The sequence below is a fragment of the Cyprinodon variegatus genome, unplaced genomic scaffold (assembly GCF_000732505.1).
Source record: "Cyprinodon variegatus isolate N-32 unplaced genomic scaffold, C_variegatus-1.0 Scaffold405, whole genome shotgun sequence".
Taxonomy (NCBI): Eukaryota; Metazoa; Chordata; class Actinopteri; order Cyprinodontiformes; family Cyprinodontidae; genus Cyprinodon; species Cyprinodon variegatus.
Window position 1 is genome coordinate 248,617 of NW_015150858.1, and position 19,261 is coordinate 267,877.

At 38.2% G+C, this 19,261-nt stretch overlaps 1 protein-coding gene across 1 annotated transcript in view; it reads left to right on the forward strand.

Annotated features, from left to right (window-relative positions):
- The window catches only part of tdrd5 (tudor domain containing 5), a 46,951-nt gene that overhangs the window by 18,873 nt on the left and 8,817 nt on the right, over positions 1 to 19,261 (forward strand). The window contains exons 10-18 of the mRNA XM_015387859.1: positions 387 to 601; positions 743 to 952; positions 1,052 to 1,118; positions 4,440 to 4,640; positions 5,219 to 5,353; positions 8,067 to 8,132; positions 8,612 to 8,680; positions 11,078 to 11,245; positions 11,343 to 11,493. Of these exons, the coding sequence (XP_015243345.1) occupies positions 387 to 601; positions 743 to 952; positions 1,052 to 1,118; positions 4,440 to 4,640; positions 5,219 to 5,353; positions 8,067 to 8,132; positions 8,612 to 8,680; positions 11,078 to 11,245; positions 11,343 to 11,493 (1,282 nt within the window). The remainder of the gene's footprint in view (positions 1 to 386; positions 602 to 742; positions 953 to 1,051; positions 1,119 to 4,439; positions 4,641 to 5,218; positions 5,354 to 8,066; positions 8,133 to 8,611; positions 8,681 to 11,077; positions 11,246 to 11,342; positions 11,494 to 19,261) is intronic.

Below are 19,261 nucleotides of genomic sequence, written 5' to 3' on the forward strand. Positions count from 1 at the left end.
GTAAGAGCCAGAAACCTTGCTGGTTTGTGGGTTCTTAAATGCTTATTTTCCTCCATAATTTACAAATAAATTCCTAAAAAAATGCTACATTGTGATTTCCTGGATTTTTTTTTTCTTTCTCATTTTGTCTTTCATAGTTCGAAGTGTACCTGTGATGAAAATTATAGACCTCTCATTATTCTAAGTTGGAGAACTTGCGCAATCAGTGGCTGACTAAATACTTTTTGGCACACTGTATAAATAAACAGTAGAAATGAAATAAGACATTTTTGTTTTCACTAAGAAATGTTTTCAGAACGGGGCCTGAGTTTATTTTCTGCTGATTTAATCCGTGTTCTTCTGCTGCTTGATTCACACTGTTCTCACCTTGATCTTTTCTTGTGCAGATGCCTGAGATATACCCTGTCATACAGGTGCATCCCAGATCCTCTGTGCCCCTCGACGCCATGCTAAATCAACGTCTCAAACCGCCGACCCGCCGCCAAGCTCGGGAGCTAATCCAAGTCTTGGTGGAGCAGGTGGAGACACCGGGATCTTTCTACATCCGATTCAGTGAGACTGAGGAGGCGTGTGCTTTGGAGACCCTAATGTTTGACATGAGGTGTAACTAGAAATCTTCTTTCTTTCTGTCCATTGGCACTAGTTGAAGTTCTACAGTATAGAATGAGTGCATTTTGAAAGAACCTAGCCATGAAATTTGGTTTCTTCTGCTTATTTTTATCCTTGTATTCCTGTCTCTTAGACGTTGTTACACCTGTCCTGAAGTGTCAGAGGAGTACCACCTTCCTCAGCCATTTGTCAGACAGGGTCAGGTCTGCTGTGTGTCACCCAATAGACTATGGTTCTATCGAGTGGTGATCCACAGAATTGTAAACGCTTCTGATGTTGAGGTTTTTTATGCTGACTTCGGTGATGTGGCTTTGGTCCCAGTTCAAGACTTAAAATTTCTTAAGTATGCAAACTTCCAAGATCTACTTAACAAATGTTAAAAAGCTGATATCTGTATCTTCATTTTATTATCATTGTGGCATTCTCTTATCTTTTTTTCTAGGTCCAGTTTTTCTGAACTTCCAGCACAAGCTGTTCCTTCAGCGCTCACTGGAATCAAGCCAACTTCAGTAGGTTAAAGTGAATCAGGACAATATACAGCGGGTGAAATAACTATTGAACACGCCACAATATTTCTCAGCAAATATATTTCTAGAGGTGCTATTGACATATTTTTCACCAGGTCTCGGTAACCATCCATGCAATCCACACATACAAAGGAATCAAACCAGAAATTAAGTTATGGATAATAAAGTGAAATGGCACTAGGAATAAGTATTGAAGTCACTTACTTACATTTATTTAATACTTTGTACAAAAGCCTTTGTTGACATCTTCAAGATGCCTCCTATATAGAGAAATTAGCCCATACATTGCTCAGGTGTGATTTTGGCCCATTCTCCAACACAGTCCTCAAATCTTCTGTTGGACTTACCGTATTTTCACGACGATAAGGCGCACCTAAACGTCTTTTTTTTTCCCTCAAAATGTGCGGTGCGCCCTATGGTGCGGTGCGCCCTATGTGTGTTGTAACTGCGACTTTTGAGACCACCTCATTGAGGAGATGATGAAAGAGTGGCTGAATGTAAGGAGACCAGGTGGTTTTTTTCCACTCATCACCATCGCTGTTAATATGTAACTCCATGCGTGCCCATCTCACAGCTGATGTGAAAAACATGGGGAAACAAATTAATGCTGTGCTCGCTGTTCAACCGCTCGACATCGGTGTGAACCGGACCCAGCAGGTGCAGCAGAAGCAGCGAGTTTACATGCAAAGTCAATGGTTGACGCGCGTATAGGTGCAGCAAAAGGTCCCGCAGCGCGTTTTGAGCCGCAGGTGCAGCACGTCGGGAGCGTTTAAGCATCTGACGCACCGCCAACGCGCTGCTGCTGCTCGAGATGGAAAAATTGAAGTTTTGCTGCTGGACGCGCCGCATCAACCAATCAGAGAAGCTGATCTGGGAGCTGACAGCGAGACAGACACAGCGCTCTGATGACATATGAACGCAAATGAAAAAGGCTGGATGGATGAGGAGATGATGAAAGCGTGGCTGAGGGAGGTGTATGTGAGGAGACCAGGTGGTTTTTTCCACGCATCACCATCGCTGCGTGCCCATCTCACAGCCGATGTGGAAAAAAAAAGGTGAATCAAATGAACGCTGTGCTCGCCGTTATCCCGGGGGGTCTGACAAAGGAACTTCAACCGCTCGACATCGGTGTGAAGCGGCCGTTCAAAGTAAGGCTGCGAGCAGCGTGGGAGCGATGGATGACAGACGGAGACCACAGTTTCAGGATAAGTGGAAGGCAGCTATATTTGCTGTGATCAGTGGGAATAAAGTAGTTTTAATATGTTTTTAAGTGAGAAAGTCCACCTGAAAACTTAATAATTGCAGTCAGTTCATCCAGATTATCTATTTCTGTCGGAGGCGCTCAGACCCCCACATACCAGCGGTGCGCCGACAGCAGAAATCCCTTCATCAGCAGCCTCTAGGCTGGGCAGCCTGGGGTTCACCGCGGCTGCTGGCAGGTGTTTTTCATCTAAATAATTTAAACTGCAGGCACCAGGATACCGGTAATAAAAGCGAACATATTCCGTCGGCAGGTTTCAGGATTTTAAGTTAATTTAGGAGCGATCACAGCACTGTGTCATCTGCGATGCGTCTGTCTCACGGCCAGCACCCAGGTTTGATTAATACTTTGTAATAAATACATGAATAAAGCACAGTCATACTCAGTTTTGCCCCCGCTGTATTTTTAAATACGCAGTAGAGGTATTTAAAGGTAGTAGAGGACATGTATCTGTATATAAAAAACGCGCCCTATAGTCCGGTGCGCCTTATGTGTGTGTTAAATACAGAAATGGGACACATAACTGAGAGTGCGCCTTTTAGTACGGTGCGCCTTATGGTCGTGAAAATACGGTAAACAACAAAAAGCAAATCCTTCCGCATTGGTAGTGAAAACAAATGATTTGGTCCATTCCTCTTTGAATCCTCTTTTCTCATCAGCAATCTTCCTCTTTTTTCCCTTTGGCACCCATTACCTAAGACACAACCGCTGCTTCAACAGCCAGCTGCTTTGCGTTGCGCCGCGTTGATAGGTGTGTTGCAGGCTTTGGAATAATTCAATTCATTTATATAGCGCCAATTCAAAACACATGTCATCTCAAGGCACTTTACAGTTGACCAGATCATCCAGTCAAATTGATTCAAAGTTTTCTATCTAAGGAAAACCAGTTGATTGCATCGACTCGTTGACTCTAATGCAATCCCTCACACTAAGCATGCTTGTAGCAGCAGTGGAGAGGAAAAACTCTCCTTTAACAGGAAGAAACCTCCAGCAGAACCAGGCTCAGCAGAACCAGGCTCAGTGGTTCTCAGTGAGAACCTGGCTGTGTGTTTCCCTCCAGGAAACACACAGCCAGGCAGACGAGCTCTGAGCCAACTCCCATATCAGAGGATGAAGAAAGCACATCCAGCCAGTCACAGTCAGAGAAACAGGACTAGACTGGAAAAACAGGCCGATCTCCAACATCTATAAACAAAGGTGTTGATGGCAACAGCACAGCTGAGATTTGTCTCCAGGATGGGGTCACAGCCAAACAGTTCAATCTCTACCGTTATGCTCTCGCTGCTTTTTCTCATAGTAGCTTTATCTGGTCTGTTTCTAACAGATTCTGCAGAGTGTGAGAATAGAGATAGAATGAAGCAAAATGATTAAATAAGGGTCCCTATGTCCTCCAGAGCCTATAACAGCATAACTAGAGAGATAGCTCAGGATAACCTGAGCCCTTCTAACTATAAGCTTTATCAAAAAGGAAAGTTTTAAGTCTACCCTTAAAAGTAGACAGGGTGTCTGCCTCACGGACTAAAACTGGTAGTTGGTTCCACAAAAGAGGAGCCTGATAACTAAAAGATCTGCTTCCCATTTTACTTTTAGAAATTCTAGGAACCACTAGTAAACCCTGCAGATTGAGAGAGAAGTGCTCTGTTAGGGACATGAGGAACAAATAAATGTTTACATTCATTGTTTTTGTGTTCATTAATTTATCATCATGCAAATTTTTACAGCATTGGAAAACATAAGGAATGTTTGTTTAATCTCCTGCACACCATATTAAAACAAACCAAAAAATCCATCTTTTTCCTTTTTCACACATTTTTGAAAAAGCTTCAGGGAGATGCAAGGGGGGCATTAAAGTCCCGAGGGTTGCCGACCCCTGGTTTAGAGAATTCTAATAGTTAATTCCCCTTTAAATTAACAATAATTCAGTCATTTCTATTTTGGTTTGTCATATAACATAAAACAGAGAAAGCTATTGCAATTTTATATAGTACAGGAAGGGAAAAATGTTTTTTACTAGAGTTCTTAAATGTGCTGGTTCATTACAGGATACCTGGACTGCAGAATCCACTGCTTCCTTCAAGAAACTCTGTTCTGATCACACCCTGGTCGGCGCTCTGGACTGCTACACTGGAGATGTGCTGCAGCTCTACCTGTGTGACACACACACAGATCAGGACATCTACATACACACAGCCCTGATTAACCAAGGCCATGGCATCGCCTGTAGACCTGCAACTCCAACAACAGTACGCCTCTAATAAAAGTTCCAGTCAAGCACTTTGCTTCACATGATTTTTAGTCGAAAGGGAGACTTTTTGTCCTGAAGATTGGTACCTGAAATCCAGGTACAAATCTTGCTTTGTTCGAGATGTTATCGACACTATCTGGTTGCCATATAATGGTTTGTACACACATTGTATTCCTTTTATATCGTCAGGCATTTTGAATATAAGTAAAGCTTAATGAAACGTATAGTTAAATGGATAATGCCCACTATTGCTCACACTAATGCTAAAAAGAAACTGGTCAGTTTTGTCCATTAATTGTCCTTAAATTAAACATAAACGGCTATAATGTGTTTATTGATTAATTAACATGTCTATGAATCATTTGTTAGTCATTTATAAGGGCAGTTCAGAAATGTGTATAATATAAACTTAAGACAGCCGTGACATTTTAAGCTGCATCTGAAACACATTTAGCTTTAGCCTGCGACAGAAAATACACACTGCAGTATGTCTAGTGTCACTTTGAATAAGTACAATAACATGTTTTAATCAAGTTTAGGCTTTGACTTTTTTTGTTATTTTCTTTTGTTCTTCAGGTTTGCATGAAGGTCACACCAGTGAGTCTTTACATGGGAGAGGGAATGGTTGAGCTGCCAGAAATTGACGAGGAGCTGATTGCATCTCTTAAATCAGGAGAAAATTTTGGACAATCCAAAGAGACCCCAGTGAAGGTAGTAGAGACACACTGCAAGGGGTTAAGTTAGTACAGTATTAGTTATGTTATGCTATCTAAGGATGCCAATTGTATGTAAAGATTGCAATGAATGCACTGCATAGGTTATGCATCCATCTAGTGACCATGTTGCAATTGAGATTTTTGTACATTCTCAAATGGATAAAAAAAAATCCTGATGTCAGGCTGAACACCCCGCCTGAAGTAAACATTTATTGTAAAAGAGCTAACACCAACGGCACCACCTGGACTATGCAATTTGTCTGAATTCCATCAGGAAAACCACTCGGGAACATTACATCAGAAAGAAATGGATTAAATAACAACAGTTTCTTTCCTAAAGCTACAATCATCCACCTGATGGTAGACATTTAATATCCCTCCTTAATAGTCAAGTAAACCTCCGGCCAATTTAATAGACTGCACTCCATGTAAATACTAGATGCATCCATCCATGAATATGTTCTTATTTTACATTTTTAGGTCTCCTCTAAGGATGCTAGTTCTTCTTATTTTTCCTTGGGGGAGGGGGGGGCATTCTTGTGTTTAATACATTGTCGGGTCCATTTTCTGGAAAAATAGAACATTGTGGGGAAAGACTACTTCTTGTGGGGCTCGATATCTAGGTGTGTGTGGTGCGGGAAAGGGGGTGGGCAAAGAGGGAGGTATAAGTACATAATATAACTTTGTGGTTGTAAAATGTAACTATAAAGTTGTTACATTTTCTCCATCTGGCTGTTTTATTCAGGTTGCTTCTGCTGGTTGTGATTCCTTGTTACACTATAGTAACCCTTCAAGTATTAACTCAGTAGTTGCAGTAGCTGTAGTTGGTTAGCACATTGTTTTCACTTTCTGGTTTGATTGATTGAATTAAATTACTGAAAAATTAAAAGATGGGAATTAAGTTGGCCGCTCCAAAGAAAAAAAGGAATCCTAGTAAAATAAACAGTTTCCAGGGTGAGCATTTTTCCTTTATTGCCCTGTTTCTTTGGGTTTGTCTTTCATTTTGTTAGTCAACAAGGTTAAATTACTTTTAAACTTGAGGAGTATTATTGCTTAAATTGCCTTTTTTCTATACATGAAATGAATTTTGTTAGATATTGATACCATGATACCAAAAAGATGTTTTTAATGAAAGTGTTTTTTTTTTTTAAATGGTATTAATGTTGCTGCACAATTAGAAAAGCTCCTAGGCTCAATCAGAGTTGTTTTTTTCAGGGTTTCCCTCTCACTTTCATTTTCACACGTAGTCTTTGAATGTTGAGCTTTTGTTCCCCTCCATCCATGGCTCTTATCTTGCCAGCCATACAGTCAGTGCTGCTGGCCAGAGCACCACCAGTACACACATGAACAGAGTCAGTATTTGCAGTCGGATAAATCGCGCTCATCAAGGGGAGCTGCTGCCCAGTGGTGCTTAATGTACAGCTGCACTGTTGGAAGGTCACGTCTGAATGTTGGGCTGTAAATAAAATGGCAGCCAATCAGTGGGCTGGTTAATGGATACTGCATTGTAAGACTGTCTCCCTTTCTATAACTAAGTGCATGCCATTGAGCTGAACATGCGAGAGAAAGCACATTACATTGTTACTATGGCATTTAAGCATATTTTTTATTTATAGTTTCATTTATTTTATAATTAAAGGCTGGCAATAAAATGATATCATAAAACTTCCTTTACAAGCTTTGGCTTGTTTGTACTATGAAATGGTGCAGCAAAAGCTCATTACCAACATTGGAGCTGCACTATGTTGGCTGGTGTTCAGATCGAGTTTCCTTGAAAAAATCCAGCAAATACATCTAACTAAAGAGAACTACAGAGTAATTGGTCTAATGCAGCTGTTGCCTTGCAGCTGAGTCCTTAGGTTAAAAATCCCGGCCTTAGGTTTTTTTGTTATTATTTGCATGTTTTGACTCTGCAGGTGGGTGTTATTTGCTGGTGCTCAGAGCTTTTCTCCGCAGTGCAGATGTTAAGTTAATGCTTTGTGAAATCCTCTTAGAGCCAATGCATAACTGTTTGTCCTTTTTTTTTTTTGACTTGTTACACTGAAGTGGTCTGGTTATTGCCCATGGAGTGCCCCTAATTCATTTTATACTTACTGGAAATATTCTTTATTACCTCAGCCAAGGAGGTTAAGTTTTAAATAGTTTGTGTCTGTCTGTCTATGTACAGAAAAGTAATGGATGGATTTTGATGAAATTTTTATCAGAGTTCTCCTACAGTACATTACCATTTGGTAGTGATCAAGACCTTAATCTGGATACAATATATATATATATATTTTATAAACGATTCTCTAACGTTGTGAGATGGGGATATTTGGCATATTATAAATATTAAACTAAATTATTTTGTCATCGTTGACGAAAACTACACTGATAGTCACAGAGTGTGGTACTTGAATTTGAGGAAATTGATCTAGGAAAGCTCTTAAACGGTGGTTGAATTTGTTTATAACTAAGGCTTTGCAACCCAGAATAAATATTTCTTTACATCCCGATCTCAATTTCCTTTTTGACTTGTTTGGTTTACTGATCATACAAACATGGAAGTAAAAGAAAACTTTTTCCTTTAAAATGTTCTTAACCAAATAGTTAATAGGCTGAAACCAGATTAGTTCACTACAGAGGAGGATTAGTTAACTGATTTTTTTTAATCAAATTTGATCCCATATCTGCGTATTATTTAAATCGGATACATTTTTGACTTTTAGGATGATGACGAGGAGATGCCAGCTCTGGAACTGATTGAAGAGAGTGAATTCATCCCTCATATTAAGGTAATACCTTTTGTAAAAGCTATTCCAGTTTTCAAAATGTTAATTTTGTTGTTTTTAATTTTTCTGTTAGTTGTATTTGTCTAAACAAAAGCCAGAAAATTGGAAACTTCATTGAGTGGAAAACAAAATGGGTAAATAATTGAAAATCTAGAAGGAAAAAAAACAAAAGTGATAACTGATTATTAATTTTATTATATTTTAAACATGGGGGAAGAAAGTCAGAATCCCGACTTTAATTTTAGAATTCTGACTTTAAAGATTAAAGAAGAATTTTTTTCCCATATTAAACTCGAATGAAATAAAAGATCAGTTAACTTTTTATTTTTTTAAGTTGCCCTTATTTTCTCAGTACATTAATATGTGCTACACTTTGTTCTTTGTTTTTGTACGTTGTGTTAAAATGGAGCATGAAAATAAATTTAAAAAACCTGATCCCATATCTGCATATTATTTTAATCTGTTTGAATTTTGCCTTTTAGGGTGATGCTGACAAGGTGATGCCACCTCTGGAGCTTATTGAGGAGAGTGAATCCATCCCTCATGTTGAAGTAATACCTTCTGTAAACGGCTATGCTAGCTTTCAAAATGTTACTTTTGTGGTTTTCATTTTTCTCTTAGTTGTATTTGTTTACACAAAAGCCAGAAAATTGTAATAAGTGAAAAAACAAAATGGGTGAATAATTAAAAATCTGTAGCAGATAGGTCTCAATGCATTGCAAGTTTTAAACTCTAAAATGTTTTTTACTATGGCCAAAGAAAGCATTACCACAGTATATAATACTTAGGATTTGGATTAGTTGTTGCCTGTCTCTATTGCTGCTTTGTTCTCATCATACAGAATGCTTATATGGAAATTAATGACTGAGCTAGGACAGTATCAATATTCACAAATTCACATATGTGACCAAACATGCACAGGACAATATCCAGACATGCACATAATAATTCAAAGAACTGCATGAAATTTACACAAAAGTATTTGTAATGTATATACAATTATATCTCTATATGGTCAGAAAACTCTGTCTTGCTCTGGCAAAATCTCTACTGGGGGTTTGAAGAAGGATAGCTCTAGATCTGTGTCGGGCAGAGGTGGTAGGTGGCTGGGTCTAGCTCTGGAGGCTAATCGTGGAGTTTGAAGGCCAAGCAGAGTGCAGAGTGGGGGTTAGGCCAACTCTGTGAGCTTTGTGAGGAGGACGATTGATGAATAATTTAACAATTCTTTGAAGGGTTAAACTGAAATGGGTTTTTTAAAAGCCCATTAAAACCTCTAAAAAGCATTTCTTAAAGATTTTCTGTCTTGGATAAAAAAAAGAAAAAGGCCAGTTTGCATTGCACTCTTTTTCATATTTATTAATTGTATTATTGGGGTTATTAATGTGGACCTGTATTTAATGTTATAAAACATATTATTTTAAAAACTTTAAACGGTAAGCAATGTGGATTATCAAAGACAGGAAAAACTGTAGCTGGAAAAGGATATAACATCCAAATATGGTATGGGTCTGCCATGTGGTCAGTGTCCATCAGTTTACTGCAGCAACATCCAAGTCTTCCATCGCCCATGTGATATATGTTCTTGTGATTGGCTGAAACAATAGAAATATCTAATGGGTTGCAAATTATAGCTTGTTAAAAAACAGCATTTTTGCATTAGCTGTGTTATGGGAAGTGACAGCCTAGTGGTTAGGGCACGGTGCTTGGAATCCAGAGGTTCTGAGTTTGAGCCTCCCTCCCACAGACTGGCTCTCTGGGTCCCTGAGCAAAGACCCTTAACCCCACACTGCTGCCTGAGCGCTGTATAATGGCAGCCTACTGCTCCCCAAGGGGATGGGTTAAATGCAGAGAGTTCATTTTGTTGTGCTGCACTTGTGACAGTGTAATGATAATAAAAAACGCTGGAAAAAGGAATTACGTTTGGTGAGTCTTAACATTTGACACGATTTGTAGTTCATAAACCAAGATATGATTGTGTGTACATTGCAAATAGTTTTGTGGATCTTGTCTCGTGAATATGTACATTTTATAAGCTTGTTTATATAATTGTGCATTGGTGGATCTGATTCCATGCGTGTGTGGATTGTGTTAAAACATCTACCACTGAGCATTGATATGAGACAATGTTCTTAACCTCACACTACTGCTCAAAGCTTGCCAAGCTGAGCATATAAGACTCTAGTCTATGTTGCTCTCGTGTTCCGGATTGTTGCCACCAAAGCTTTCACAGCTTTGGGTGGCCAGGACTCTGCTGCAATTAGGCTTTTGATTGCTGCATATCATGACTTTGTTGGTCGATGGTGTGCTACCACAATCTGGGACGGGTCCTGTTTGTGTACCCTTTCTAGTACAGGCAGTATCATGTCCACTGGAGGAAATGCATACAAATGCATGGGACGTTAGTCCTTGTCATGAACCGAGAAGCTACAGCCATGAGGACAGCGGTGAATGGCAGACTCTGCAATGTTTTTGTTAGCTCTGTGCGCATAGCGAAATACACAAAGCGGTATTGGTGTACTTGAACTTGGTGCTTTGCAGGCAGCAGTGGCTAACTCCGACAAAAGCCGTTAAACTCATTTCAAGTAGCCTCACAAAAGCATAGCTACCCAACAGCAGCAAGCTAGCCTGAATCCAAGAGGTGCTTTTAGTGAGGTTAAGAACTAAGTATGAGTGATATGGAACAACACTTGTATAGTGTGTCCTCACTTAATTTTCCTAGGAGGCGTGATTCAGCTTGGATACACAGGGGTGGGATATTGCATACTTATGTGTTGTATTGATTGAATGAAATTAAAAGGAACTATCACTACCAGGTTCCAGTGTGGAATGGCTGAATTGCTCCAAATATGAGCCTATGTACAATGTTTTCTATAAAATGTTCTATTTCATAATTCTGTGAAGTTGGAACCTAATCTGTTTCATCCACCTGCTTGCTGTGTGTTTAAAAGGCTAAGGATCCCGACCCTTCCTGTGGCATTTTACCTGATCGGAACGTCGGCTGCAGTGAAAAAGCGTTGGCCTCCGCAGATGAATCGACGTTAAAGGCTGATGCAAGTCTTGCACCACCAGGCCTGTTCCAGACCAAGAATAGCGCTTCTTGTAAAACTGAAACTAAAGTGAGATTTTTTGTTTTGTTTTATCTATAAAAAAAAAGGTAAACTTTAGATTTAAAAAGTTACCTCTTTATTTAACTTTTCCCCCATGACTGTTCAGGCGCTGCACATAACTTCTACTCCGACTCCACCCAGCTCAGACTCCACCACCTGCTGGTCACAAGAAGAAATGACACAAACCATGAAAGTCAAAACCTCATTTATTGGACCATCTTTGATATATAAGACGCTGAACCAGGGCTGCTCTAAAGGTACCAAACATATATTTGTAGTCTGTCAAGTTTTTCCATAAATTTTTATTTTTTTTCTAACTTTATTTATAATAAAAAATAAATTAATAAACAATATACAATATTGATATACAGACACACACACACAAACAGATCAAAATAAATAAACAAAAGGCGATAGTGGTTTGGTTAATTTTGCTGTACAACTGTTTACATTTGACATCTTCACAGAATATATCTAATATAAATGGCCTTGATATCAATTTTGGTAACCAGCATTGATTTTGCAGCATAATATATTTATTCATGAATTTACCACCAACGCCGGCTCTTGGTCTGACCCGAAAACCGAACCTGAACTGATGCAGCTGGAACGCACATGCTTGAACAGACGTCATCGCTTGAACCTGTGTCTCTACTGCAGCGGAGAGGGACAGAGAGTGAGATCCTGTCCGATAAAAAGGACAGGCTCAGTAGCGGAGGGGAGAACTCTGCTGAGCCGCACCAGACTTTGTCTCCACAGATCTACTACTTCCGTTTACTCTGTTGGTTAATTCCAGGAGTCATACTTTCAGGACTATAACTCCCATATCAGAGAGCCTCAGATTTTGGATGCATTTTGACCCAGCCTGTACCTCTGATATCACATCCTAAACCCTCCCCTGTGGCGCTAAATCGACAGAGAAAAAAATGTTTCTCTTCCTCCTGGACTGCATCCTGGACACTTGTAGAGGCCCAACAATTCAGCTGGTCATCACAATACACATAGTGCAATTCCTGGAACCTCAGTCTCATTTGTTGGTGTCTGCCGTTAAAACAGCAGATAAGGAGGTTATTAAATTCTAATTTTTTTATCTCCGCCAAATAGAGCAAGCAACTCCTGGCTTGGTGCCCTAGCCAAATTGTCCGATGTTCTTTTTTCTGCACTGCAAGCATTTCTGATCCAAAGACCACTGCGTCACTTCTGCTTCCTGAGCTGTGAGCCCTTGGAACAACAAAGAACTAAGAATCTTATCATTTAATGGGTATCTTTTCTCGGCAATGCTAGAAGTAGTAGTTAGATGTTGATTAGTTTACTGAGCATGAGCACCGGAACTATTTTAGCTGAGGTTTATGACAAACATACGTTTTTGATGTTACAGCCACTGTTACCTCCTTGTTTTTTTTTTTGTTTTTTTTTCTCTTGTTTGTCTCTGTGCACTCCTTTCTCTGTCTGAAATCACTTTGTTATATACGCTGCCACTCAAACGCGTGTGTACGGCCATCTTATGAGAGCCAGTTTAGTTTAGGATCAAGTATTTATGGCCCGGTTTGGCGCGGTCTGAGATCTTATGTTCCTGGCCTGTGGTTAGAGGCATGGCTTGCTGCTAATGTATACCAGGCTTAGCCGATCACAGTAGCGTGTTTGTGGCCTGTTGGCTAGTTTTTGCTTGGTAGAATTAGCTGTCGGTTGCCATGGCAACAGAAGCATTGCATCTCCTACATCACTGCTCCTTTCCATAACATCTCAATGTTGTCGCATCAAATGTATTATTTTTACTGGTAAGTAATGACAGTTTAATTTTTAAACCAAGTTATTGACATTTACTCACATTATGGACGTTTTGGATTTAAACAGCCAGTTTGAGATTTCCAGCGGTAATTGACCATGTTGTCAGTTATAATCATGTGCCTAAAGACAATTATTTTGTTTGACTTGATTTGAATGACATGTTATCCAACTATAACCCGCAGTTCTAGTTGATAATATATATTAAGAATAATAAATAAATAAAAATTATTAATATAAATATATAAGCTGCTTGAAAATTGCACTTCAGCACTCTGTCCTATATTTTTTTACCAAACAAATTTTCTATCACCAATGCTGTGACCTTCATTAACCTGCACTTGCATATTCATTCACTTCTTCTCTCTGTATATAAACACAGTGAAAGCTCTTCAATGAAATTAGAGCGTGTCCGTGGATGCAGAAAGGGCGTATTGATTTCTGTGCTGCCGCTCACAGTGGCAAATGTGTTTGCAGTGAGAACCTGACACAGATTCAATTAGACCTGTTACTGGAGCTATTTGACCCAACAAGCTGCTCTCATTGCTTTTGCTCTGATATTGATACAGTGTTGCTCCAAAAGCCTTTCACTAGCACAATGTTAGTAGCAGGAATAAAGTTAGATGGAAGCGGTGCTTCTGTATGCGTAGTTCTGCACAAAGGTAGATTAGAAACTTTTTAATGGATTATCATTCACTACAGAAAAGATTAGAGGACATGCTGAAGTGTTCATTCTGGGTTCTTTCTAGGTTTTGTTTTCCAGGATACCAGAAACTTAATGGATTACTAACTAAGCCCAACTTGAAAATGCTGCATAGCATTATGTATACTCATATTTTCATGTAATTATCCTTGATCAATGTTTTTTTTGGGCTGAGTTTGAAGGCACTGTATTTTGCACTGTATCAGGTCAGTATATGAAATCTACTCTAGCAGATATTTATAACACTTATCTCAAGGCTGCTACCAAATCAGTTCAATCAGAAAGGTTGGTTAAGAGTTTCCCTAAGGAAACCCAGCTTAGTTTTAATTGTTCAATAAAGACTTGAGTTTAATTACATTTTTTAAAGGTATTGAAAAAATGTTATAACGCTCATAAAAAGACGACTATCCTTGAAAGTTCTTTAAAGTTTTTCTTTTTAGGTTTGAGATTTCACACATTGTTTTTTAAACCCTGGATTCTTGTGTTTCCTTTATGTAATAATGTGTGGGTAATAGCTCATTAATGAGCCGAGATTTATTTAAGTCGACTGTTTGGCTCTGAAGTTGAGTTGATGCATCGTTCTATTACAAATTCGAATTAAGCCAGGTCCCGCCGGGAGGTGAGGCAGGGTTGATAATTACTTGTATGTCTTGATGCAGCGACGATCTTAGTTATATCATGTTGGTCTAATCCAGCCTTTCTTGCTAACTGTGTGTTCTACTAAACCCTTAGTATAAGCCAATAAGAGACCAGTTTGCCTGGCTAATGCACACCGCCATGCAAGCCCACACATTGTGGGTGGGTGAGTGTTTGTATACCTGTCTAGCCTTTTACAATTTCTCCATCAAATTGAGGACCAGTTGCAAAGTGAGGACATTTTGCTGGTCCTTACAAGCTATTTTGCAAACGGTTAGGTTTAGGGCTAAGTTGTCAATTGGGTTAGGGTTAGGGTGAGGTAGGCATTGGTAATGGTTAGGTTTAGGGGTAGTTTTAGGGTTAGGGCATAGAAAAGGTTGAAAATGACCAAAAAACAAAGGAAGTCAACACATGGTCCTCACTACAGATAACAGAATGAGTATGTGTGTGTGTAAGTTTCAAGTTGTCCATTTGTGAGTCGACTCCACCTGATTAAGTAGACTAGTTCACAGGTCAACTTTTTAATAAATGCGCTAGTGGACCGGACATGCATCATCTGAGAACATGTTGCTAGAAACACATTTGCTGAACAGCTTTAAGGCCCCAGCAAACTCTAATCTCGCTGTAACTAAAAATATCTGTGTTGTGGATATGAATTTTTACTATCAGTATTATCAATAAAAAGGTTGACTATACACTCCCTTTATTAATTCTATATGAATTCTTCAAAAACATCTATGCCATTAGTTTACTTAAATTAGCATCTTTCCATGATGCGCTGGGGACAGCGGCAAATGACAGACTTCTGCTTTGTTTTTGTTAGCTTTGTGCGCATCCTGAACTACAAAGCGAGATTGTTATACTTGAACATGGTGCTTTGCAGGCAGTCATGCTTACTGGCAGGCAGCAGTGGCTAACTTTAACAAAATCTGTTAAACTAATTGCACATTAGCTATGTGTCAATGCACCAGACCAGTGTAAATGTAATCAAGCTCAAAAACAAAAATTAACTATTTATATGGACCAAGTCATCTGAATAAACGCTGATCGGACTCACAATTTGTCATGTAACCATGCCAGTTGGAATATTCTGAAATCCGACATTCTGCTTTTAGCCACTGGATGTCGATGTGTGATTCGCATGCCCACTTGCTCAGCTTGCATTATTTAGAACGATGTGATCCTGGAAACCATTTACTTGCATATTGATTGGATTGTTTACCAAGTTGTGAGAACTGCCAGTTGCATAGAGTCTCATACCATTTATGCATAAAGTGAAGAGTAAAAACTTCTTTGTGAGCGGCCTTATGCTGAGGCTGAGTGAGAGTTAAAGGAAACAAAAGCAAAAGGAAAAACAAGAAGAACGAGAAGGTAATGGTAAGACAGTGCTGGTTTTTATGGCTTTAAAATATTTTTCAGATTTTATCCTACCAAATCTAATTGTTTTATTTATTTATTTATTTTTATTTCCTTGGTTTTTGTTTTGTGATTTTTTTTATTTATTTTTATATAACTTAATTTCATGATAGAAAGAACGAATGATATATATGTTGCTTTCAAACGTGCTTTGATTACCATCATCCCCTCTGGGAGGTGACATTAATATAAAGGTTAATGAAATTCAAGCTGTGAAACATTCGTGAGAAATAATCATGTTTCACAACAAGCAATGAAAATATTTCACATTAGATGTTTTTGATGCTAGTGACATTTCTCTGTGAGCTAGTTTAACTGTTGATTTGACACATCTAAGAAGAGAAAATGATACAACAGTGTTACTCTAAGAGCTATGAATCCTCAATTAGTGAATTTAAAATATATATAAATATTCATAAACCAAAAATGTTGCTTACCAAATAAAATAAATGTATTGCCTGGCTTTGTGGTAAGAAGCTGTTGAGCAGATGAGTCCTGAGCTGGTTTTCAGGTCAAAAGGATGAAAAAGAGAACATAGTCGCAGCAAAAACGGTGCCCATAGCTGCCTAGGAAAGGACCAAACACTATAAAATAAGCCCGCTCTATCATCCATAATTAAAGTTGTTGACATGGCAGCACAGCTGATTTATTTATTTGTACCCTTCAGGATGTTGTCACAATTAAACAGAGCCACAGACCCGATGAAACTACTATGACAAGAAAAAGCAGAGAACATAATTAGACGTTGAACAAACAAATACTGCAGAATTACAGAATAGAGGATAAATGAAGCACAACGATGAAAGGTGGTCCCTTTTCTTCCAACATCCTAGGCCTATGGCAGCATTACTACAAAAGAAGTAATGCTGCCATGTAGTGATGCAATCCAATTCAGATCAGGAGTGCAGTCTTTAAGGCTGGGCTCTTCTTTTCATAGACAACAGCAGAACTTTGCATACAAGTATAAATAAAAGAACAATATCTTCTAGACTGGTTGTAATTTACAGCAAAACATTTCTTTCATCCTTTAACTAGTTAATGAAAAGATCGCATTAACTGTGAAGCTGTGTATCTGAACAGGTTCTTGTTTTTCGTTTGTTTTTTTCTAGGTACTCCTGTGTCTCCCCTCTTCCTGCGAAAGTCTAGCATCCAGTTTCCTCTGTTTGGGACCAGATAACTTTCAAACCAACTGGACTAAAATTGCAGCCAAAAAAAAGTTCTGTTATCATTGTATCGCCGAAGGCGCAAGTTATGTATGTTGTTTGAACATTTTTATGAGTAGTTTATGTTTTAATGTTGATGAGTTATTGTATATTTGTTGTATTTATGGTTATATTTCTTTAATTTTTACAAAAAGCTGTCATTAGTTTCATTTCTTTAATTGCTGTGAAGGACAAAGTTGAAAGGTTTTAAGTTATTTTTTGCAAAAACAAAGCACAAGTAATTTTACATAGCATTTGTTTTGGGGAATGGATTTAATTTAACGTTTTATTAGGTGTTAGAGTGAGTTATGTTTTCCATTCCTCTAAGCATTTCAACCATATTCTGTTTATTTTGCATCTGATTCTGGTTTATGTCATTAAAAGGAACTGGAGTTTTCTGGATCATTTGAATAAACTGTCAGCTTAAACTCTTGAAGGGAAATGCTTGTTTCTACAGTTTTTCAACCAATCATTTAAAGTTGTTGTTTTTTTGAGTTTTTTTTTTCCAAATAATATAATTTACTATTGTTAGGAAATGAATTTTTGGACTAATAAGTTAAATCTATCAGCATGAAGCCATTCATGGTGGGACCTGTTTCATATTCCTGAGATTAAAACTAGGCCAGATTGGCATCAGAACCAAAAACTAGAGAAAAGGGTTGTGGTATAGAAACTTCAGTTCATATCGTTAAAAAAAACAAACCAAAACACTTCGTTCCATTGGGAATTTCTCTACTAAATGTGACAAAAACACTATGAAGGGAAACTAATATAAAGTAGGTAATTAATTTGGCACAAAATGGAAGTTGGCCTGTAGCTTAACACTCGTGGCGCTATAAGAAGTCCACGGTGAATTGATGTGTTGTGTAATAATATTTTTTTATTATCGCGTAGACGTCTAGTCAGTTCCTCTGAATTTAATGTGGTATCTCAATTAGAGATGTGGATTACTTGACACAAGTTATATTTTAAAATTAAAACAAGCCACTTTTACTCAAACTGTGTACATATATATATTTTCCCCCCCAGAAATTGTGTTGTGACTTTCCTTGATTTCATTGGATTTTACATCTGTGATTTTGACTTAACATTTAGACAATGTTGCAGTCTCTGGGTGTTTTTTTTTTTTTTCCTGTTTGAGACAGATATTTTTGATTATCATTCTTGCACAAGTTGAACTCACTTTTTACACTCAGTATATCCCCCAGAACAAGAGAGATGGACTGAAAGTCATAACTTGTTTCATGCACCATTAGTCTGTTAGGGTGTGGGTGCAGGAGGGTGAAGGTTGCTGCTAATTTAGCTGCAACCACATTACTCAGCCCCTTAACAAGGTTTAGTGGTGTCTGTTACCAAACAGTAGAAGAACATTGGGGTCCTGTGCCATGATTACTGATGTTTTGATTTGCAGTCCAAGCCTGAAACTTAGTTTTCAGAAAGAAACTTTTACCTGGTTTCTGTTTAATGATCTTATGGGTCAGACAACAGAGCATTTTTTAATTTAGTTTTTGGGTCTTTTTCTCATCAACTCTTTCAAGGTTTCCATGGGTCATTAAAAGACATTAAATTATTTTTTAAATTAAGGCCTTAATTGGCTTTAAAATTTATTAAATGTGATTATCGTGCCATTTAAAATGCTCTATTTAAAAAATAAAAATAAAATACGTTTATAAAACCTTTTCCGTCAGAATTATTATATCACAATATATTTGGGCAGAACTGCTTCAGGTTGATCATAAAACCATATGTTTTCGGAAAAGAAGCTTGAAGCGGAGAAAAAATGAGAGAATAGGAAAATGCATTTGACCCCCTGCAACTCCTTTAATATCGTTTGGAAAAGAACTCTACCACAGGTCATTCATTCCTGCTGCCACCAGATTATAGAATAGAAAATTCCATTATTGTCCCACAGTGGGGAAATTCTGTTGTTTACACCAGCAAAAAATAAAGGAAAAAAATTGTTGCACAAATTTGGACCTTAGAAAAGTGTATAAAAATAACATAATAGTGAAGAGTTAAAAAAATATATATATTGTTAAGTGTTTTAACAATATAAATGCTGCACCTGGAGAATAAATAACCAATATACAGCTGTGGACATTTTTACAGTAATGGATATTGCAAAATAGCAACAGAGATGTGCAAAATGACAGCATGTTATTTAACTGACTAAGATTTAAGTAACAACTTATTGAGGTTAATGGGAACAGTGATGGTTATAAAGTCTTAGAGCTGCTGGGAGGAAGGATCTGTGATAACGCTCCCTGGTGCATTTAAGCTGCA